Here is a 23303-nt window from a genome sequence, read left to right as displayed (position 1 = left end):
GGATGCAAGGTTAGATTTGGTAACAGTGGATAATGTTTACTTAATACCTGGTTGTGCTAGCCAGTTGCTGTTTTAAGTCTGTACTTTGTTGTACTGAATCTTTATGACCAATTCAGGGTCTTTTTCAAAGAACAAGTTTAAGTGGTAGATTGGTAATAGAATCCAGAAAGTCTGGCTACAGGGTCCCCAAACCACATGTTCTCATGACAGACTCATGCCCTACCCTTCTGGGCATATTGAGGACAGAATTAGAGTAGAAAAGGTTAGCTGTTTTCGGCTTCTTCAAAGTGGGTGTTACAATTTGTTGGGAGGGTTAAAAGGGTGGTTAAAAGGATGGTGAAGTTAAAAGACTGGAACCTGGGTGATGAGGTTGCAAAATTAGGTCTTTATTAGTATGTGGTTGATTTGGGAATTGGTGTTATACCCAAACTTGTTAATACCAGTAAACTGGGTTTATTTTAATCTGTTGTAACTTTAGTTTTGTAATGTATCTCAAGGCAGTAGTAGTCAGCCCAAAGCTGCTATCACAATTCTTTTCCCTTAGGTTCTTTTGAGTATGGTCCTCAGGGCAGTTTGGTAGTCTGTACTTGACGTAGACATTTTGAGTATTTTCTCTTGTTTACCCTAAATAAATTTAGGCTTACTACTGTCAGCAAGTATCGGGAATACAATACATTTCTTCCTTTGAAAAGATTAAGTTCCAGATTGGTTTCTGGCTAGCCTTTGTAGGGCGTGGTTGCAACCTTTGTTTTCTATGTTTTATTCCTTTCATTTTTATCTATTGTGAAGGTTTTAAGTCCAACCCTACCTTCCTCTAAAGCTAAACAAACTTAATTTTTGAGTGTTTTATATGATAAAATCTAGTAGATGTTTGTTAGAGAAACCAATTTGAATAGGCATATATAGATAAAATGGTAAGTAGGAGGAGACCTTTTCAAACATCTGTATGTTTGATTGTTCTGGTGCTGAAAATACTTGTTAGTCCAATACATTTGCTAACCTGATAACCCTAAAACTTGTTCATCTTGGTTTTATTTGTACCTGATCATACTAAAAGATAATGAAAATCTGAAGTAGGCACAGTTGACTGTGTTAATAATCTGCTTAGTCCTATTTGCATATGAGCAATGTGCAAAAGTGTTTAAATTTTATTAGAGAAAACTTGAAATTTTGAGAAAATTCTATCTGAATACTAATTATGATACTGCCCTGAGTGTTTTTTAATTGGAATCATGTATTTTGGTAATAATTTGCATTACTCTTTGAGTTTGTGGTGTACATTGTGTTAAAACCACTGATACCTAATGTATTTACAGAATAGTTTATTAGTAACATTCTTTAGTGTGTTTCTTGGGTTTTCTTTGTCAAAGTGTCTCTTCTTACTTCTGGAATTCTCCAGCCTTTTAAAATTTCAATTATGGCTGTGAGTAGCTATTTTTGAGTTTCTTTTCTAATTGCTCTTGCATTTTATTGTGTTCATATTTGCATACTGGTTTCTTACTGGTTTTTTTTTTTTTTTAAAGACAATCTTAGTCGCCTTGGCCCTGGGGTTGAGTGCTGTGGTGTTACTGCTCATAGCAACCTCAAACTCCCTACTAGCTGGGACTGTAGGTTTCTCCCACAACACCGGCTATTTTTAGAGACGGGTTTTGCTGTTGCTCAGGCTGGTCTTGAGCTTGTGAGCTCAAGTGATCTGTCTACTTTGACTCCTAGAGTGCTAGGATTACAGGTGTGAGCCACAACGACTGCCTGGTTTCTTACCTGTGTTCTCGAGAGTCTTAATCCCAAAAACATCAAAAAGGAAGGAATGGACTCTGAATCTTTGAAGTCTAATCCTATAGTACTCTGCTATGGTATTCTTCAGCATTTCGTTTGCCTTTTGGGTCACAAAACTTAAGGTATTCGGGTATTTGATTAATGGATAAAAGCTTATCAGACACCTTGTATTTCTGCCTTCATAGAATTTGTAGTCACTCTACATGTCTTATTTTTTAAATAAGTAGCAAATCTTAAATGGATAGGTGAGGCTTCTCAGGTAGACACCCTCTGTCTTCCCAGCCAAAGCTTGATGATTGTGATAGGTTTTGCTGGAAATGGAGAAAACTCAGGCAAGATTACTGTTTTTTGCTGCTCTCTGTGGTTTACCACGCTGCTTTTCTGAATTGCTTTCTGATCAGAATCTGGGGTGTTGGTGATGGTAGGGGGAGAAGGACTAGACTCTGCAAGGGGAGCCCTCTTTTTTGTGGGTGCCATTTCTCAGAGGTTCCGGAGTTGTTTCTTCAGTTGTGGCAGCTGTGTAAATCATTTTTGTTTTATCTGTAAAGTTAAAAAGAATCACAGTTGTAGAGAGAGAATAACAGTAATTAAAGTTTGTTTACTCTGAAAGTAGAAAAATCCAACTTACTCGTAGGATATTGTGTGTACACTGATTTTCTATTTCTCTACAGTCTCATTTCTCATTATTTGCTCTTAAAACACTTTCCCCCCAGTATCTGTAGTGGTAGTACTCGTAATAAAAGGCTTAGTATAGGGTGGTGCCTGTGGCTCAGTAGATAGGGCGCTGGCCCCATAAACTGAGGGTGGCGGGTTCAAACCCAGCCCCAGCCAAACTGCAACAAAAAAATAGCTGAGCGTTGTGGCGGGCTCCTGTAGTCCCAGCTACTCAGGAGGCTGAGGCAAGAGAATCGCCTAAGCCCAAGAGCTGGAGCTATGAGCTGTTATGCCATGGCATTCTATGATAAAGTGAGACTGTGTCTACAAAAGAAAAAAAATAGGCATTGTGATGGACGTCTATAATCCCAGCTACTTGGGAGGCTGAGGCAAGAGAATCGCCTAAGCCCAAGATTTGGGAGGTTGCTGGGATGCTGCAGCACTCTACTGAGGGTGACATAGACTCTCAGAAAATACATAAATAAAATAAAATTTTTTTAAAAGGCCTACTAGTACATAGGATTAGTGTATTTGAGCCTTCATTACCTCTATCTTCTAATATGTCAAACAGTAGGGAAGGTGAGTTTGTATGCAAGGGTGATTTATATTCGGAGTCAGGGAGGAAACAGCTTTAGGATGGGGCTAGCCAGGAGAGTTTGCATCCTTTCCCTCTGTCCTCCATCTCCACACTGTTACTCCCATTTTCTGCCCATGTAGAGGAGGTGGCAGTTTTCGAGGTCTATTTTATTCTATGTAGAAGACATGGGTCAAAATCCAAAAACCTGTGACAGGTATCTCACCTTGACAAAGCTGGTCAGGCTATTAGCTCAGTAAGTTGCTTTGGCTTTTGACGCTGGGATTTTTGGAGATGCATTGAGGTAAGTTTTGTTTTTTTTTTAAATAATCGTGTCTGTATTACCCAAGGTGGAGTGTAGGAGTATGATTATAGCTCACTGGAGCCTGGAACTACAGGGCTCAAATGCTCCTGCCACCTCAGCTTCCAAGTAGCTAGAACTATTTTTAAATTTTTTGTAGATACTGGTCTAGCTATGTTGCAGTCTGAATTAGAACTACTGGTTATAGGTATGAACCACCATGCTGGCCTGGGTACTTAAAAGGCTAAATATTCAGTATCCCCCACCCCCTCTCTGGGGCATTCCAAGGCTTCCTGGGACTTCAAACCTGTTTGAGATACCAATTGTTCTAGAAATTTCTGTGCATTTTTGGTAGGAGGATAGAAACCTTGTGGGCAACAAATCTCAAGTTGCTTTTAGAAAATCATCAGACTAGATTGTTTATATAGTACTGTAGTTTGGAGCCAAAGCTTACAACATAGTTCAGCCATTTTTTGTCAGCTATTGATTTTTTTTTTTTGGCTACTGGATAGCGAAGGTTACCCTTTCAGCCAATTATAAAGGGAGAATCAGCATTTGCTTAATACCATGAATTCTAACTGGGAAGGTTGCTTATTTTCTTAAGAGTGTAAAACAATCCCCAGGTCTAGAAAAGGTTTAGAAGGGGCCTTCAATTCATGGGAAGTAAGTTGAGGGATTTGAGTAAATGGTTAGGAAGAATATATTGATGGTTTGGGAGTATAAAATATTAAAATGGATGATAAAGTTTGAGTTTCCTGTTAAAAGCTTTGGAGTTGAAGTGTTCTTTGAGGAAGGACTTTGGTCTTTTTGAGGTTGATTATATCTCGAAGGTAGTGCTGAGCATTTTAGAAATGAGGTGCTATATTAGTCCAGTAGTAGATTAAAGTATAAATCATTCATGACATTTATTGTGGTCAGTGTTCAGCAAGTTTACTATGTAGCCATAGTTAAATCTTCCTTTGGATTCTGAGTTACATTAGGCTGCTTTGCCTTAATTTTCCTCATGATGGTGCTAGAGGGTGCCAGGACTCTGACCTTGTCCCAGGACGTGAGAACGTTGTCCTTGAAAACAAATTTGTCCAAGGTCACCAAAGTGGAAAGTCCACAAAATGCCCCATAACCTGGGTGATGTAGAAGCCAACAGACACGCACTTGAGTGTGAAGGGGATGAGGAAACACGAAAAGTGTTGGTTAGGTTGAAAGAAATCATGGCTAACTTTTGATTTAAATATATAATGTTTATGTGAGCTAGGCTAATGCCACAGTACTGTAGCCTAGGCAGCAGAGTGCTCTGTCTCAAAAAAAAAAAAAGGAAAGGAAAGGACTTTGGTTGAGGCCTTTTACACAATTAATACTTGAGAACTGTCTTAATGTCCAGAGCATTCTGTCCTATTTCCTTGTGCTGAAGAAATGGTGTCTCCCCACTTAGACAAAACAGCCCGGATTGTATCAGCCTTAATGAGGTAAACTGCATCCCTAATTTGATTTACCTAGCTAGAAGGCAGAAATGAAGTGCAGTTAATGAAGTAGTCTTGGCCCTGTAAGGTCTCTTGAATACTTCTCAGAGCTCCTGGTTCCTAGTGTCTTGATAATAGTTAATACTCCATACAAAAAGTCCCTACTAGAAACTTGCTTTTTAGTGGACTGGTCTAATACAGGGCAAAATTTGAAGGGGGTTAAATAATTCAGCACTCACCTTTGGGAGTCTTGATTTTCTCATAGCACCGAAAGATGGCAATGAGAAGAAGCCCTTCCCCAAGCTGGAAAATCATGTAGAGGAGGGGAAAAAAGAACAGGGGTCCAATGACTTCAGGGGGAAAGGTCACATTGAGGATGGTAGAGCAGAGTTGAACATTTTGGCATCCAGTCTCCATGCTGACTGTGCGTCTGCACCTGTGTGGTAGGAAAATACAAAGCCTGCATGGATAGAAGGAGCACAAGGGAGCACCTTGCTTGCACTTCTCTCTCCCTCCCAGATACTGCAGAATCTGCTCGATAGTCCTACATAGGAAGATGGAAGGGAGCCAGGAAAGTGGAGTGCAGTGGGTTCAAAATACGTCAAGTAGACCCACTTGACACTAATTTAGCCCTGGGGGGATAGTGACTAGTAGGTTCATGTTGGGGTTTTTATGAGAGGGTTTTAAATAGCTTGGAAATCTGTAACTTGTCTGCTTTTGCAAGATTACCAAAGTTTGGAGAAAAGTCTAGTTGTTAAGAGCTGAAAAGGAAGTATAAGTATCATTCCTTGGCTTGTTATGTTGGGCAAATGGGGCAATTATACTTTCAACACACAGTAGAATATAGTTTGTCTGAAATGCCTGGGACCTTATCCTCTGTCCCAAGTTTCTGGCTTAGACTTTTTTTTTTTTTAAGAGACAGTCTCACTTTATCATCCTCAGTAGAGTGCTGTGGCATCACAGCTCAAAGCAACCTCCAACTCTTGGGCTTAGGCTATTCTCTTGCCTCAGCCTCCCAAGTAGTTGGGACTACAGGAGCCCGCCACAACGCCCAGCTATTTTGTTGGAGTTTGGCTGGGGCTGAGTTTGAACCTGCCACTCTCAGTATATGAGGCTGGTGCCCTACTCACTGAGCACAGGTGCTGCCCTGAGTTAGACATTTTTAAAATGTGTGGTGATTATTTTTTGAGACAGTCTCACTGTCTCACCCATTGCTCTGGGTGAAATGCTGTGGTGTCATAACTCACAGTAACCTCAAACTCTTGGGTTTAAGAGATCCTCTTGCCTCAACCTCCTAAGTAACTGGGATTACAGGCACCTGCCACAATGCCCAGCAGTTTTTCCTATTTTTAGTAGAGATGGGGTCTCCTTTTGCTCAGATTATTCTCCAACTCCTGAACTCAGTCCCTCCTTGCCCCTTCAGCTTGGCCTTCCAGAGTGCTAGGATTACAAAATGTGCGGTAATTGAAAACCCAAACTCAATTCTGCACTGTTATCAATCTTTGGAACACATTGCTTTGTATTTTATGAATTAAAGGGTGGGATGTTTACATTAATGAATATATAATTCATTGAATTATGACTTAGTGTATTAAAATATCTATTAAAAAATGGAGTGACTGGGTGGTGCCTGGGGCTCAAAGGAGTAGGGCGCCAGCCCCATATGCTGGAGGTGGTGGGTTCAAACCCAGGCCCAGCCAAAAACTGCAAAAAAAAAAAAAAATGGAGTGACATCATAGCACATTCATTATGAGGGAGACTGCTGTGATAGAACTTGATACTGTGGCCATTACCATCTGCAGCACTCTGTTTTGGTGAAAATTGACAGTACTAGCTGGTCATTGGCACCCTTTTGGCTCATGATAATCATCTTGTATTACATCCTATGGCATGTTTTTTTTTTGAGACATAGAGTCTCACTTTGTTGCCCTGGTAGAGTGCTATGGTGTCACAGCTCACAGCAATTTCAGACTCTTGGGCTTAAGTGATCCTCTTGCCTCAGCTTCCCAAATAGCTGGGACTACAGGTGCCCACCACAAAACCCAGCTATTTTTTTGTTGCAGTTGTCATTGTTTAGCTAGCCCCAGGCCTGGTTAGAACCCGCCAGCCTCCCGTGTATGTGGCTGGAGCCATAACCACTGTGCTACCGGCACTGAGTTGGCAATTTGTTTTTTATTATTTTTATTTTATTTTATTTATTTATTTTTTTTGAGACAGAGCCTCAAGCTGTCGCCCTGGGTGGAGTGCGGTGGCATCACAGCTCACAGCAACCTCCAACTCCTGGGCTCAAGTAAGTCTCCCGCCTCTGCCTCCTAAGTAGCTGGGACTACAGGCGCCCACCAAAACACCTAGCTATTTTTTGGTTGCAGCCATCGTTGTTTGGCAGGCCCAGGCTGGATTCGAACCTGCCAGCTCAGGTGTATGTGGCTGGCGCCTTAGCCATTTGAGCCACAGGTGCTGACCTGGCAATTTGTTTTTTATTAAATTACATTGGCTTTAAAAAGGGTAATTACGTTGTGGCAGGTACCTCTAGTCCTGGCTACTTGGGAGGTTGAGGCAATAGAATCACTTAAGCCCAAGAGTTTGAGGTTGCTGTAAGCTGTGATGCCACCATACTCTACTGAGAGCGATATAGTGAGACTGTCTCAAAAAAAAAAAAAAGGGTTATTATATATACCCACATTATTTTTTGAGACAGAGTCTCAGTCACCCTGGGGTTGAGTGGTGTCATGTCATAGCTTGCTTCAGCCTCTTGAGTACTCTTGGGCTTAAGTGATTCTCTTGCCTCAGCCTCCCAAGTATCTGGGACTACAGGTGCCTGCCACAATGTCTGGCTATTTTTGTTGTAGTGGTTTGGCAGACCCAGGCTGGGTTTGAACCTGCCAACCCTGGTGTATGTGGCCTGCACCCTAGCTGCTGAGCTACAGTTGCCGAGCCAATAATTATATTTTAAATTGTTTTTAAGTTAAGAGTTTGGGAGGCAGGGGTTCTGCCAATGTTTAGTGTTTAGATTTCAGCAACAGAATTTGTTGTGGCTGAAAAGAGGAAAAGTCCTTGTAGTACTTTCTCTTTGTAGACAGGAGGGTCTCTGATGTTCCCACAACATGCCCTCAAATTTCTCTAAAGTAGCAACTGTGTGTGTGAATTGGATTACACTTTAGCCAAGGTCCACAGCAATTTCAGATCTGAGTAGCACTTAGCAGAGCTGTTACCCAGTGGTGTTCTTGTCGGGATTAAGCCTTAGGCAGAAATGGAGGAAAAGTTAGAAAGAACTAACACCTGTTATGACCTGAAACTACCCCAATGCCACTAACTACCAAGGAGTTGGGCAGGACATGGTGTCTAGGTTTGGGGTATATGTGGGGGATACTTTGCCATTAGCTTTTGCTGTTTGGATGATGGGGTTTAGCTGGTGCATGTGAACTTATTTGTTAGGAAAATGCCTTGCCCAGATTTCACCTCTACTTTTCCTGAGAGGCCAAGACAAGAATGAAGCTCATGGGACAGGGGGACCTAAAACAATACCTACCGTCCATTGAGGCGGAAGAGAGCAGAGAGAATGTAGCCCAGGAGAAAGCCAATAAAAGGCATCAGGGAGGAGGTGGCCAGCAACAGTGGTGTCATGGCAACCATGATGCTCTTGCCCACATTGATGGCAGAAAGGGCGATGATGGCCACACTGAGCAAGAGAATGATGATCATCCCTCCCTGGGCATGAGACAAGAAAAAGTGGTTAGAGGGGTGGGGAATAGGGAAGAACAGAGAGGTGGGGAGGGACAGGTGGGGATTGGAGGGAAAAGGGAATGTGTGAAAGACCTTCATCTTCCATCTTTTAGGATTTTTTTTCTTATTCTTTTTTATTTTAAGACAGAGTTTCACTTTGTTGCCCTCAGTAGAATGCTGTGGCATCATATCTCACAGCAACCTCAAACTCTTGGGCTCAAGCAGTTCTCTTGCGTCAGCCTTCCAAGTAGCTGTCTGGTTCAGGCTGGTCTCTAACCAGTGAGCTCAGGTTATCTACTCACCTCACCTTGGCCTCCCAAGTACTGGGATTACAGTCGTGAGCCACTGTGCCTGGCTCCTAGTAACCTTTTTAAAAATTGTGATAATAAAATTTGCCATTTTAATTTTCCTTTTTTTTTGGATGGGGATAAAAACTATTTGGTCACTGTCACCCTGACAGACTATTCAGTCTCTGTCACCTTGAGTAGAGTGTCACGGTGTCATAGTTTATAGCAACCTCACACTTCTGGGCTCAGGCAGTTCCCTTGTCTCAGTTTTCTAAGAGATGGGGGTCTCGCTTTTGCTAAGGCTAGTCTCAAACTTTTGAGCTCAAGCAATTCACCCACCTTGGCCTCCCAGAGTGCTAGGATTACAAGCATGAGCCCATCTTGCCTGATCCATTTTAATCATTTTTTGAGTACATTTAAGTGGCATTAAGTACATCCACATGTTGTCCTAAAGATGTTTTAACATTTATTTATATTCAAATTTCGGTTATATAGCTTTCCTTTTCTGTTTTCAATCTATGTTGTAACTGATGTGGTCATATGAAACATCACCTGTACCAAACAGTGGTCCTATTCTAGGATAGGAAAAACATTCACATATCCCATCAATAACCATGTGCTTCAAGTTTTATTAAAAGCTTAACTAACTAATGGGCTTCCCACTTTGCCTTTCATTTTTACTGATTTCCTCTTTTATATTTCTGCCTTTTGGATTTGGTTTTTTTTTTTTTTTTTTGAGACAGAGCCTCAAGCTGTTCCCCTGGGTAGAGTGCCGTGGCATTACAGCTCACAGCAACCTCCAACTCCTGGGCTCAAGCGAGTCTCCTGCCTCCGCCTCCCAAGTAGCTGGGACCACAGGTGCCCGCCACAACGCCCAGCTATTTTTTGGTTGCAGCCGTCATTATTGTTTGGTGGGTCCAGGCTGGGGATTCGAACCCACCACCTTAGGTGTACGTGGCTGGCGCCTTAGCCGGTTGAGCTATAGGCACCGAGCCTGCCTTTTGGATTTGTCCTATAATTAATGACCAAATAGTTTTTATCCCCATCCAAAGAACATAATGGAGAATGTAGGGGAATTGAGATACAGGAATTGTTCCTCTGTGTGGGCATTCACTCCCATTCCTTCACTCACTCTTGTTTTCTCACTTGGGGGGCAGAGTGGTGGTTATGACACAGACTTGGGTTTGATCTATGTGAAAGCTGGCTCTGCCGGTCTCTAGGTATGTAAACTTTGGCAAGCCACACAACCTTTCTGAGTGAGATTGATGGCACAGAACCTGGCTGACTTATATGGACCACTTACTAAATTGTAGCTCCTATTATTGTTCATAGGTAAAAAGAGAAATTTAACGTTTTGATAGTTTCCTGTCACTCTGACTCATGCCATCTGTGGAAATAATGTCTATAATTTGCTGTTGAGATCTCTGTGGCCCTGGGTAGTGGCTTCTCCATAGGTTGCCATGTTTTGTACCACTTGTCGTTACTGCCCTGGTCACTGCCCATTTGTGGGCAGCCAATCTATTGACTTGCCAGTGACACATGACTTACAATAGATAAATCAAGATAACATTTTAGGGATGTCCCATTTGTGGGCACTGCCTATTAGTGGGCAGACAATCCATTAGTTCGTCAGTGACATGAGATGATAACAGGGCCTACGTTCTACACACAAAGGTGGCCTGCACAGATAGGTGAGTGGTTGAACAAAGCAGATTCTCTCATATAGGGAGTTTCTGGATTACAGAAAGGGAAGCAGTAGCAGGGACAAGTGTTAAGAGACACAAGTTAGCAGAAGCTGTAAGACAAGGGAGTCAGGTCAGTTCAGCCGCAGAAGCAGGTATGAGAAAAGCATAAGTAGAGTGGTTGAGTTGATATAATGGCGGGATCCTTATTAAAAAGTGGTGGATGCTTGGTGCCGGTAGCTCAGTGGCAAGGGTGCTAGCCATATGCTCTGGGGCTGGTGGGTTCGAATCCGGCCCAGGCTCGAACAATAATGACAAGTACAACAAAAAGTAGCCAGGTGGTGTGGCAGGTGCCTGTAGTCCCAGCTACTTGGGAGGCTAAGGCAAGAGAATCTCTTAAGCCCAAGAGTTTGAGGTTGCTGTGAGCTGTGAAGCCATAGCACTCTACCAAGGGGGACATAGTGAGACTTTGTCTCAAAAAAAAAAAAGTGGTGGATAATTTATGGTGAAAATGGTTCCCATACTATGTCATGCACAGATTCATCAACCTTCTAGCTATGTAGGCTTTGCCTTGCATGGGTGCATTTATTTATTTTTATTTATTTATTTTTTAGAGACAGAGTCTCACTTTGGCACCCTTGGTAGAGCGCTGTGGCATCACCGCTCACAGCAACCTCCAACTCTTGGGCTTAGGGAATTCTCTTGCCTCAGCCTCTTGAGTAGCTGGGACTACAGGTGCCTGCCACAACATCCGGCTATTTTTTTGTTGCAGTTTGGCCAGGGCCAGGTTCTATCCCACCACCCTTGGTATATGGCACCAGCGCCCTACTCACTGAGTCACAGGCGCTGCCTGCATAGGTGCATTTAAAAGTTACTTTTGAATTGTCTTTCACAATTGAGTATAATTGTGATGAATGTGTTATTTAGTTCAATGTAAGCATTTCACATTGTATATTGAAGCAGTACCCTGCATCAATATAAAAAGTTATGATTTAATAAAAAATAATTCAAAAAAAAAAAAAGAGGACTTGCCTTTCAAAGTGGGGCATCCCTAAAATTTTATCTTGGTGTATCTAAATGTGACCTTTCACCAGAGAACCCAACTGGTCGAACAGAGTTTGAGCAGATGCTACTGTCAGAGCTAGCTTTTGGAGGTTGAGTAATTTTGATTTGAAGGTTCCAGGAGGGTTAAGTGTGTAAAGAGGATGATCATTTGTTCGGCTTGGTGTTCGCTATATTATTTATGGCATAGGGAGACCAAGGACGAGGATAGACCTCTGAGCCATAAAACCAAGGAAGCCTCAGCTTTTGCAGCTTGATCACACATTTGTTTCTGCATCCTCACAGGAGTGACACCTGCTGGGGAGCACATGAAAATCCAATGGAGGCTTGTTGCCCGTAGCACAGTGATTATGGTGCCAGCCATATATGCTGAGGCTGGCAGGTTTGAACCCAGCCTGGGCCTGCTAAACAACAAGGACAATTGCAACCAAAAAATAGCTGGGCATTGTGGTGGGCACCTGTAGTCCTAGCTACTCGGGAGGCTGAGGCAAGAGAATTGCTTATGCCTGAGAGTTTGAGGTTGCTGTGAACTGTGACGCCACAGCACTCTACTGAGGGTGACATAGTGAGACTCTTATCTCAAAAAAAAAAAAAAAATTCACATGGAGCTGTTGATGTCTGATTGTTTAACCCTGGAGGTTTTAGCCAAGAACAAAATGGGTCCAAGTTACACCTGGAGATCATAAAAAGCTTTGTTCAACCGCTTACCTATCTGTGTAGGCCACATTTGTGTGTAGAGTATAGGCCCACTAGCTCTTTCTTAGTGGTCCCCGTCTTTCTAGCCTATTTCTTAGTCCTTTTAATATTCTCTGGTGTCATTTCAACTCTTTGTTTTTCCTGTGGCATTGAGTGGTAGATGTGCAACACACCCAGAACAGGAGTCTGTTCAGCTTAGCAGTCACCATATTATAATCCCTATATTATAATTACATTCATAATTATTGATAATCCTGGCTCTTCCAACTAATTCTTCTAGGCCTCAGTCCAATCCGGAAATTGGGAATGAGGTAGAAGACTAGACTTTATCTGAAGCTCTCTCCAGCTTTCAGATCTGAGATTTCTGCCTTTGCATCCATAGATGACGACTTCTATGGTTACTTGGAGGTAAAAAGGAGACATGTTCTCACATCAGCTGTCATTAGCAGTATGAACTTAAAGCGAAGGGCAGAACTGCATTAAATAATAGCAGCGGTCACTTCACATTTTTATATTCTGTGATTTTCAAAATTCCTAATACCCCATAAACTATCATAAAGAATTCACATGATAGACACAGACGTGTTTCTGGAGTTTTTTGGTTTTGTTTTGTTTTGCTTTTCCTGCTAATGTGTGGAATAAACAAAGCAGAGAAGACGTGCCCTTTATTCTTTTATTTTCAGGCACTAGCTGTGGGACCACTGTGATCACTAGCTATGGATTCAGTGTTAATTAAGACATAGCTTTATGTTCTAGCTTATTGAGAAACAGGTGAATGGGGAATGAAAATGAGCAAGTATTTGTAATACAGTATGATAACCGCCGCAAGGCTTGGCAGGCATTGGGTGCTATGGCAGGGAACAGGACAAGGCTTGGGGAGTTAAGGAAGGCTTGGGGAGTTAAGGAAGGCTTCCTGGAGGAGGTGCTTTTTGTATTGAGACTTGAAGGGTGAGTAGGAAGGACTTGTGAAAAGTGGTGAGTGGGGTGGGAGTTGGGAAGAAGAGTGTTCCAGGGAAAAGGCAGGGCACGTGCAAGGAGAAAAGAGCTGAGATTGGCCAGGTCAGTAAGGACCAAATCAAGAAAGGCCAGAGGATCCACGTTAAGGAATTTAAACTTTATCCTAGAGGGGAGTAAGGGACTCATGAGAGACTTTAAGCGACGGAGTGACATGACAATGTTTGTTCTTTACATCTCCTCTCTCAAGTTAAAACTGGGTCAGGGAGCAGAGTTAGAGGGCTGTTTCCATTATCTAGTGCGAGAGGATAGTGGCCTAAATGAAGATAGTGCAGATAATGAGGATGGAGAGGAATGGATGGATTTAAGCAATGGAAGGGAGACTTGATGGCCATAGATTAGATGGGTGTGAATGGGGAGGGAAAAGGGGATGTTGAGAATCGCTTTCTAGTTTTTAGTTGAAAGGCACATACATAGTCACTGAGATAGTTACATGGGGAAGAGGGGAGGAGCATTTGGGGGGAAGAGATGATTTTAATTAAATAATTATATATATACACACACACACACACACACACACAGAGTCTCCATTGCTCTGGGTAGAGTTTCATGGTGACATAGCTCACAGCAAGTTCAAACTCTTGGGCTTGAGAGATCCTCTTGCCTTATCCTCCCTAGCAGCTGGGACTATAAGCGCCTGTCACACCACCCAGCTAATTTTTCTATTTTTAGTAGAGATGGGATCTCGCTCTTGCTCAGGCTGGTCTCGAACTCCTGAACTCAGGCTCTCTGCCAACCTCGGCCTCCAAGGGTGTTAGGATTATAGGCATGAGCCACCATTCCCGGCTAATGATTTTAATTTAAAACATACTAAATTAATAAGTGGATTCTGGAGTCAAGAGAGAGTTGGGAGCTGATGATACCGTTCTGGAAGTTTTCAGCTTGCAGATGGTAGTTGCAAACCTAAGATGGATCAGATCCTGCCATAGGAGGTCCTGGGCTGGGGGAAGTATGGCAAGAAAGGTAGAAAGCTTGCCGAAAAGTTACTTTTTCCAGAGGACCTCACAAGGGAGTCTAAACAGACGTCACAACAGGTGGTAGAAAAACAGCAGAGTTTAGAGTCACCAAAGCTGATGGGAGAAGGCTTTTAGGAAGGAGCCAGTGGTCAGTTATGTCAAATTTTGCTCAAAGGTCAAGGAAGGATTGAGAATTATCTGTTGGATTTGGAAAAGAAAGTGGAGCAGATGGTCGTCAAGCTATTGGAAGAATGGGAGACCCAAGAGAAGAGAAGAGAGAGATTCCAATAACAGGCCGCTTGTTGTCTTGGTCACTTGTGAGAGTTCTGGTGGTAGTGTGGTGGAAGTGGAAAGTATTCTAAAGCAAGAGGATTGACACAGAGAAAGAGAGAGGTGTGAAGGAGAGTTTTTCTTTTCTTTTTTATAGACAGAGTCTCACTTTATTGCCCTCAGTAGAGTGCCGTTGTGTGACAGCTCACAACAATCTCCAGCTTTTGGGCTTAGGCGATTCTCTTGCCTCAGCCTCCCAAGTAGCTGGGACTACAGGCGCCTGCCACAACGCCTGGCTATTTTTTTTGCAGTTTGGCTGGGGCCGGGTTTGAACCTGCCACCCTCGGTATATGGGTCCAGCGCCCTACCCACTGAGCCACAGGTGCCACCAAAGGAGAGTTTTTCTGAAGCTTGCCTAGGAAGGGGAGCAAAGAGAGAGGTGTTAGGTGGAATGCAAGGTGGATTCCACAAAATATCTCAGTGAACAATTTTTTCTTTGTTTCTTAAAGATAGGAGAAATTAAATCTGTATCAGTGCTGATTGTAAAGAACTAATATAGTGGGCGGCGCCTATAGCTCATTGAGTATGGCGCTGGCCCCATTATACCAAGAATGTTGGGTTCAAACCCAGCCCCGGCCAAACTGCAACAAAAAAAATAGCTGGGCATTGTGGTAGGTGCCTGTAGTCCCAGCTACTCGGAAGGCTGAGGCAAGAGAATCACCCTAAGCCCAGGAGTTGGAGGTTCTGTGAGCTGTGACCCCACAGCACTCTACTGAGGGCAATAAAGTGAGACTCTGTCTAAAAAAAAAAAAAAAAGAACTAATACAGAGATTTTTAGAAATGAGAGTGAGATGAGGAGGTTGCTGTGGGAAGAGGCATAATCAATAAAAGGTAAAGCAAGGACAAGAAGGTGGGAGTGTACCCAGGGCTGGGGCTGGGTGATCACCATGGCCACCAGGAGGAATGACTTGTCCATGTCTTCCAGGAGGTGGGAAGGGGAGTGATGGCCATTGTATCCGGACAGGGCCAGGGCAAAAACTACCCTTAAGACAATGGTAGTGTGAAAATAACTTCCTCCACCTCTGAAAACCTGACTTACAGTTTCTTTGTCATAGGCCCTAACCTGCTGCCAATCTTTGGGCTTCCAAGCAGTGTGCCTTGTAGACCAGGCCAAAGGCACTGATCCAGGGACCAAGATAACAGGATGTTAGGTGAATTCCTGGCCTAGGAGAATGAACAGTAAGCTAAGAATGAGGTGGCCAGAGATCAAATTGTAAGGTCAGAAAAGTAGGTGGAAGGACCGTGGATGTATTTGAAGAGTCTGGGAGTCTTTTAAAGAGCAAAGCAGTGGCACGATCCTGGTCTGACCACAATACTTGGCTAATCCCTCTGTGGCTATACTCACTTCATTCTACCTCCCATGCCCCTCCTGAAATGCTGGGAGTGTGTACAGCACCACCTCATTAATACCTGGTCTCAATACACCACCTCATTTCCCCTGGTCTCTTCCTTCTAGCTTCTTGTCAAGTCAGGCAAATTTGCTCTTGGTACTCTATGACTTCTTCATGCTTCTTCCCAGGCTTATGTCAATCCTATTCTTTGTTTCATGGTCTGGTTCAAGCCCCACTCCCCCATTTAAGACGCCTCCTTGACCACCCCGAGCCTCACTAATCTTCTCTCCTTGTATTCTGCCCGTTCTTGCTTGTACACTCATGTTGAATCTTGTTTCTCTTACATGTCACTTCACTTTCTGCAAATATCAGACTCTGGGGACAGTGAATCCTCAGTGCATAGCATAAAACTTAGCATTTAGCAGGAGCAAAATGCAAGTTTAATTTTATTATAAAAATGATGATTATACCTTATACTTTGTATATGGTGTTTTTACTGTTTTTCTCTGTTTTTAAGCCCCCAGGTTCTTACCTTTGTGACATAGCCTACATATTGTGGCCGTTTGGATTTGAGGATGATTCCCATGGTGGAAGGAATGAGAACGAGAACCAATGATATCATGATCCTTCCATAGGGTACCTTATCCTTCACGTCCCCATCAAAAATCCCTCTGGAGTAGATGTACAAGAGGAGAGGCATCATGCCCAGGGCAAAGAAGGTGGAGCAGGTAGTCATCACAATACTGGGTGGGAGACATGAGAAGTGTGAACAGAGAGAGCCCATTAATATAAACTATATTATAATAATATAAACAAATACATAACATAATATATCACAAACAAATGTAATAATAAAAACAAAATTTACTGTTTCGTTGAGTGCCTGCCAGGTGCCAGGCATTGTGCTAAATAATTTATGTATGTTGCTTCATTTCCTTTTTCCAGTATTCTTAGGCAAAAACAGTAAATATATTGTATTCCTTTTTTGTTGTTGCTAATAAGGAAGCCGGGGAATAGAAGAGTTATGTCTTATCTAAAATCACACAAGGTAGTAAGTAAATGGCTAGGACAGCATTTGAACCTAGGACTATGCATCATTATGGAAGGAACCATTCTGATCTCCTCTATAACAGAACTCTTTCGGCTTTGAGTACCTGCCACATACACATCTCATTTTGAAGAAAGCTAACTCTGTGATCCCATCACTTGGACTTACAGCCCATGGGATCATGGAATAGCACCCGATCCACAGCTGCTAAATGTCTGGCTCTAAGCCTAGGGAATGGCTGGATGTGGAAGCTTTGTCCAACTAAGATAATAAGGATTAACTACATCGAGTATGTTTTACGTGTTGGGGAGTTTGAGCGCGAGGCACAGTGACAGAGCACTTAGCCTTCGGGAATGGGTGATGCAGGAGTGATGGTCAGGCAGAAGCCAAAAAGTGTAGTAAGACAAAGCAGTACACAGAGGTCATGATTAGAACACTTGTATTACAGCGAACACCTAGCACACTTAAATACATATGTGAGCTTGTAAGAAAGTAAGGAAAGTGCCCAGGGACAAGGAATAATGCAAAGTAGTTAGTGCTCAGGCTCCGTTGAAACTGCACTGCACGGAGGGTTTAGGGAGTGGAGTGTTAGTTTTGGTAATCTGGAGGTTTAGGTTTTAATGGCTAAGGGAGGTCATAGGAAGAACACTGAAATTGAAAAATCTAGCCAGGTATTGTGGCAGGTGCCTGGAGTCCCAGCTACTGGGGAGGCTGAGGAAAGGGGATTGCTTGAGCCTAAGAGTTTGAGGTTGCTGTGGGCTGTGATGCTATCGCACTCTACCCAGGGTGACAATGAGACTCTGTCTCAAAAACAAAGCAAAATAAAAAAAAGAAGAAGAAACCAAGAAATCCATAATGAAAGGATCATGGGGACTTTATCTTATGGATCAAATATGAAATTGTGGTGGGAAAAATAGAATAGGATAATAAAATAGATATTTTAAAACATGTGGAGAGGTGACTTTAGATTAGGCAATATTTTCTTAGATATGATTCCTAAAGCAGAAGCAGCCAAAGAAAAAAATATATAAATCAGATTTCATTAAAATTAAAAGCTTTTGTGCTTCAAAGGACACCATCAAGAAAGTGAAAAGACGTTCCAGAGAATGAGAGAAAATATTTGCCAGTCATATTGCTGATAAGGATTGAGTATTTAGAATATAGGAAGAACTCTTACAATGTAATAATAAAAAATAACTTAAAAAATGGGCAAAAGATTTGAATAAAACATTTTCTCCAAAGAGATACAAATGGCCAATAAGCTCGTGAACGGATGCTCAACATCATTACTTATTAGGGAAACGCAAATCAAAACTGCAGTGAGACACCACTTCACACCCACTAGCGCAGCTATAATAAAAATGAATAATAACAAGAGTTGAAGATGATATAGAGATTTTATAATCATCATACACTTCTGCTGAGAATGTAAAATGGTACTTTGGATGACAGTTTGGCACTTTCTCAAAAATTTAAACAGAGTTTTATGGCCTAGCAAGTCCACTCTTAGGTACATATTCCAAGTGAACAGAAAACATGTCTATGAATGTTTAAAACAGCATTATTCATAGTAGCTAAAAAGTGAATGAATGAATAAACAAAATAGAGTATGGCTCACGTGAATCTCTTGCCTTAGCCTCCCAAGTAGCTGGGACTACAGATGCCTAGAACAATGTCTGGCTGTTTTTTAGTGGAGTCTCGCTCTGGCTCAGGTTGGTCTCGAACTTGTGAGCTCAAGCAGTCCACCCAATTGGGTGGATTGTAAATTCAATAAAAATTTCAGACATATTTCTTGTAGATTTGAAAGCTGATTCTAAAATTCAGGTGAAAGAGCAAAAGGCTTAGAATAGCTAACACGAGTTTCAGGAACAAGGTAGGAGGACCTAACTTTCAGATGTCAAGACTTATTATAAAATTATTAATTATTAATTAAGAAAGCATGGTACTGGTGCAAGGATAGCCTAATAGACCAGAAGAGACATTACAGACACAAACCCATGCATATTTCATTTAGGAAAGAGGTGGCATTACAGATAACAGGAGAAAAATTCACTCAGCAGTGAAGGAAATTTTCTCTATTCATCTGGAAAAGATAAAATTAGATCACACTATACATAAAAATAAGTTCTAAGCTGATTGGAACATTCCATGTGAAAAGCTAAAATTTTAAACTTTTCAAAGAACATATTGGAAAATATCTCTGTAATTTTGCAGATAGTGAAGGATTTCTTAAACCTAAAATAACATAAGGCATCAAGGAAAAATAATGGTAAATTTGACCAAATTAAACACTCAATATTATAAGACATCATTATCAAAGTGTAAGGACAAGCTCCAAACTGTAAATAGACGGTTGCAACACATATATATGTATGTAATAAAAAATAACTTTACAAATACATTTAAAAAACCCACTAAAATAAAAATTCCATAGAAAAACAAAGGACCTAACACCCAAATGGCCATCAAACATATGAAAATGTGATAAACTGCCGATGAAATTGAATTCAAAACTTCCATGTTCTACTTCACACTTAACTGGCAAAAATTAAGAAGTCTAATAATTGTAAATATAGATGAAAACATGGAGAAATAGATCTTAAGATACTGCTAAGTGTAAAGTGGAACAGTTAGTTTGGAGACCATGAAAGATGTGTGCACCCACTCCCTAGCAGTCCCGATGCTGGTTTTATTATATATGCCCTATATGCCCTCATCCATGGGGTGTGCACTGTTCAGGGAAGCAAGATATGCGATCCACATGGATGTCTGATGGGAGGATGGAGGCACACAAACTAAGCAGCACTTCAGATGTATGAAGTAGCTATTTTCTTTACATGCCTGTCTCTCAATGAGAAAGACAAAGGAAGTTGTCCACTGTTTATATAATTTTTTTTTGAGTCAGGGTCTTTGTTGCCCAGGCTGGAGTACAGTGGTATCATCATAGCTCACTGCAGCCTCAAACTCCTGGGCTCCAGTCATTATCCTGCCTCAACCTCCCTATATCTGGGACTACAGGTACCTACCGCCACACCCAGCTCATTTTGTTTATATAAAGTTTAAAGACATACAAATCCAACAGTATATCTTTTTTTTCTGAATATATGCACATGTGGCAATAGTTGGAAAGGATCCATGGAAATGCTGAACACCACCTTCTGAGAGGTGCTCCCTTCCGGTGGTAAAGAGGCATGCGACTGGGGAGGGAGAGACAGGAGGCTTCCGTGCTATCGCTATTGATCTCTTTTTAGGAGCAAAGCCATACATAATTTGTGTGTTTGTTTTGCTGTCCTAGAGCAGAGAAGTCATGCTTACTTTGGCTTGGTGTGTCAGGAGTGTTGGAGTTTGCTCTTGGACATGGTGTGCGTGTCAGCTTGGGTAGGCGGAGCATGTTCCCAGACTTCCAGACCCTTCTCCACCTGCACAGGTGCCGGGGCTGGTCAGGGACACCCACCTGCCAGCCGTCTGGTGTCTGTGCCTGTTGTTTACCTCAGTTTACCCTGAGGGACAGGGACAGAGATGGGAGATGACTTTTTCTATTCTACTTCTAGCATGGAAACACTGTGGGCCTAGCCGCCTTTTAAGGTGAAAGGGATACATTTTTGTTTTAAATTTTTCCTTCCTGCTTAAGTTCTAAGAGGATCGCATAGACCCTACTTTTGGACATCTGTACATCCTGTTTGAGGGACTGATTTTAAGCCCTTATCAATGGAAGGACTGGAGGCAGAAGAGGAGGGAGCTGAGGGGACCCATGGTGAGGTGTGAAACTTCTGGGAGCCCCAGAGGCTTCCACTTCCTCCTGAAAGGAGTCTTCCTCCATGATGGTGTGCAGACCTGTAGATGTTCTTCGGTTGTGTCCAAGCCTGTAGTCATCACAGCCATTGGCTCAGGTCTCTGCTGTGAGCCCAGTGGTGGTGGGGGGAGTAGGCAAGCTTGAGGGGAACAGGTAGGGGGGCTGTCAAAGGAGACCAAGTCCCTCTGGAACTCTCCCCTCTGTCCCCAACAAGCCAAGTCACTTCAGCTTTGAGGGCTTGTTCTCTCGCCTGTTTTCCAACACTTTTGCGATTTGTCTAGTGATCTCCCTGAAGAAGGAACTGCCATGCTTGGCTATGTCAAGGGGTCTACCTGGTGGCCCAGGCTCCTGTGATGGCAGACTGTCCCCAGAGCTCTGAAAACAGTTTCCCAGAGATTCTGGAAGACCTTTGGCAAGACTCCAGATTTCAGCCTCTTCCTGTGTAAGGTAGAATCAGTATCTTCTTCCCAGCTCTGAGTGGGAAATAGCAGAGTGTTGTGCTTCAAGTGAGGTCCCAAACTGAGGCCCAAGAGCTGAATCTGGCCCTTAAACATGTATTGTTTGGTTTGCACAATCTTTTTAAACAATTTGAAGGAGTTGCTGATTTCACATAAAAATGGGGATTCTACCCTGAAAAGCAGGGAACTGTGGCAGCAGGGAGCCCCAAGTCCCACAGAATCCCTGTCCACACTAATTAGAAGGGCCCTTCCAGAGGACCCTAGACTTGCCAGCCCTGAAGACATTTGGGTGGGAACACAGGTCTTCTGCTTGTGAACATGCTGGCCCTGAAGGTATCTGGACGAAAGCTTGGGCAGGAGCCATCATTAACCTGTCTGAGCAGCATATTAACCTGAGACTCAGTTTCTTACATCTAAATGTGAGTCTGTATGTGATCCAGGTAACTGTTCAGTGCAGTGCCTGGCTGTTTCCTGTCATTGTCATTATCACAGTACGTGTAACACACTGTCCCAGATGAACTCAATGGGAATTTGACACCTGGCGGCACATGATGGTGGAAGAGATTCATTCACTAGTGTGGGTGGCTTATTTGTGGGGAAGAGACTTCTGGCAGAAGGTAGTCCAGCAAAGCGTTAATCTCTTGTGGGATCTAGGTTAAAGTGACAGACACCAAGTACCTGGACAAGAGGCTGAGCAAAAGAACAGGGGTCATGTTCTTGAGTCACCAGAAGCCTGCTCTGGTTGGGGCCCAGTACCACAACAAGGCCTCCTTAGCACCCACTGGCTGATGAGGCTGGGGCGTCTGGGCACTCACACTTAAAAACTCCTTCTTTGTCTTTTATGCCGTTGCCACCACTCTGCTTCTTCCACAGAAACACAAAGCCCTCAGTACCCCTCCCTGGACTCCCACTCCCTATATCCCTTCTGCACTGGGATTAAGGTCCAGTCTGGGCTCCTGGGAATACAGAGGCTGCAGTGAGCCCTGCCTTCAGGCCACATTGAAGACCTGGAGCTTGCTTTGCAGCAGGAGGGATTTGAATTGGACAGAGGGAAGACTTTCCTCCCAATGAGGTGGCTGAACATTGAAATATATCCCTGTGGTAGCCTACACGAGCCACGTCCCCTCTTTACCTCTTTCTCCATTGACTGCCTCAGTGAGGCTGAGCCAAGTGGATAGAGAGCCCAGAGCACTTCAGAGGGTGGGTCCTGGCAAACCCCCTCTCTCTCTTGGTTTTTTCCCTGTAAAAATTTGTCATGGGTTGTTTGGCCTCACCAAGAAGGGCTTCTTGTTTGCTCAGCATGGTTCAGCCGGGGGTAGGGTGCTGACAGACACTAGCAGAGTCCACTGCTAGTGGAGTGCTCTGGATTCCACTGCTAACCCTGTGATTGAACAGTGTCTCCACCGAGGATTGTACCAGAGGGAACTGGCTTGGGGCTGAGGCTTAGCTAAGAGCAAGAGCTTCTGCTAGTCAGCTTCAGCGTCAGCACAGGTGGCTGGGGCTGCAGAGGGTATGAAGGGCTTCGCTGGTGGGCATTTGAGGCTGGAGTCCCTCTGTTTGGAAGGACAGGCATCAACCAGCCCCCATGTTCTGGGTCTCTAGGAGTGAGCCCTTGCTGATTTGGGCTTGTGACACTTGGGTTGGGGGATGCTGCTGTCTCCCCTCTACCTGACTGGCTGGTGGGGGGGCAGCGTAACCTGGGTGGGGATCAGGAAACTCTAGGACCTCCTTGGTTGTGCCTTTGTATGTAAGTGGCACTGCCTCTGATTTGGGGGGAGATGAGAGACTATAAAAAGACATCCCAGGTGCCCAAATAATAATTGAAAGGACCTTTTGGAAATTCTTGCCTACTGGGCCAGAACTTGAGGTGCTCACTGTTCCAAGTCACCCTAATCTTCCTGCAGATGTTTGGAAAGGATTTTACCCCCTTTCAGATCTCTGGCCTCAAATCAGACAACTTAACTTGCCATCAAAGCAGGCGGGCACAGTTCTCCAGAGGCCCATTTGGTTTAAAGCAAGTCTCCTGGCTTGGCCCTGTAGCACATTGGCCCTGTAGCACAGTGGTTATGGTGCCAGCCACATACACTGAGGGTTCAAGCCCAGCCCAGGCCAGCTAAAGAACAATGACAGCTGAAAAAAAGACAAATAGCCGGGTATTTTG

General features: G+C 43.2%; 1 protein-coding gene across 1 annotated transcript in view; it reads right to left on the bottom strand.

Moving 5' to 3' along the window:
• Positions 1–1925: 1925 nt before the first annotated feature.
• The window catches only part of SLC10A1 (solute carrier family 10 member 1), a 22471-nt gene continuing 1093 nt past the window's right edge, over positions 1926–23303 (bottom strand). The window contains exons 2-5 of the mRNA XM_003797358.3: positions 16376–16586; positions 8292–8470; positions 5002–5198; positions 1926–2316 (exon numbers count right to left, since the gene is read on the bottom strand). Of these exons, the coding sequence (XP_003797406.1) occupies positions 2213–2316; positions 5002–5198; positions 8292–8470; positions 16376–16586 (691 nt within the window). The 3' untranslated portion in view covers positions 1926–2212. The remainder of the gene's footprint in view (positions 2317–5001; positions 5199–8291; positions 8471–16375; positions 16587–23303) is intronic.

This window comes from Otolemur garnettii, unplaced genomic scaffold (genome assembly GCF_000181295.1).
Source record: "Otolemur garnettii isolate 467f Iridium unplaced genomic scaffold, OtoGar3 scaffold00115, whole genome shotgun sequence".
In the NCBI taxonomy this organism is placed as follows: domain Eukaryota; kingdom Metazoa; phylum Chordata; class Mammalia; order Primates; family Galagidae; genus Otolemur; species Otolemur garnettii.
The sequence above is the reverse complement of the archived record's forward strand: the minus strand, read 5'-3'. Positions and strand labels throughout refer to the sequence as shown.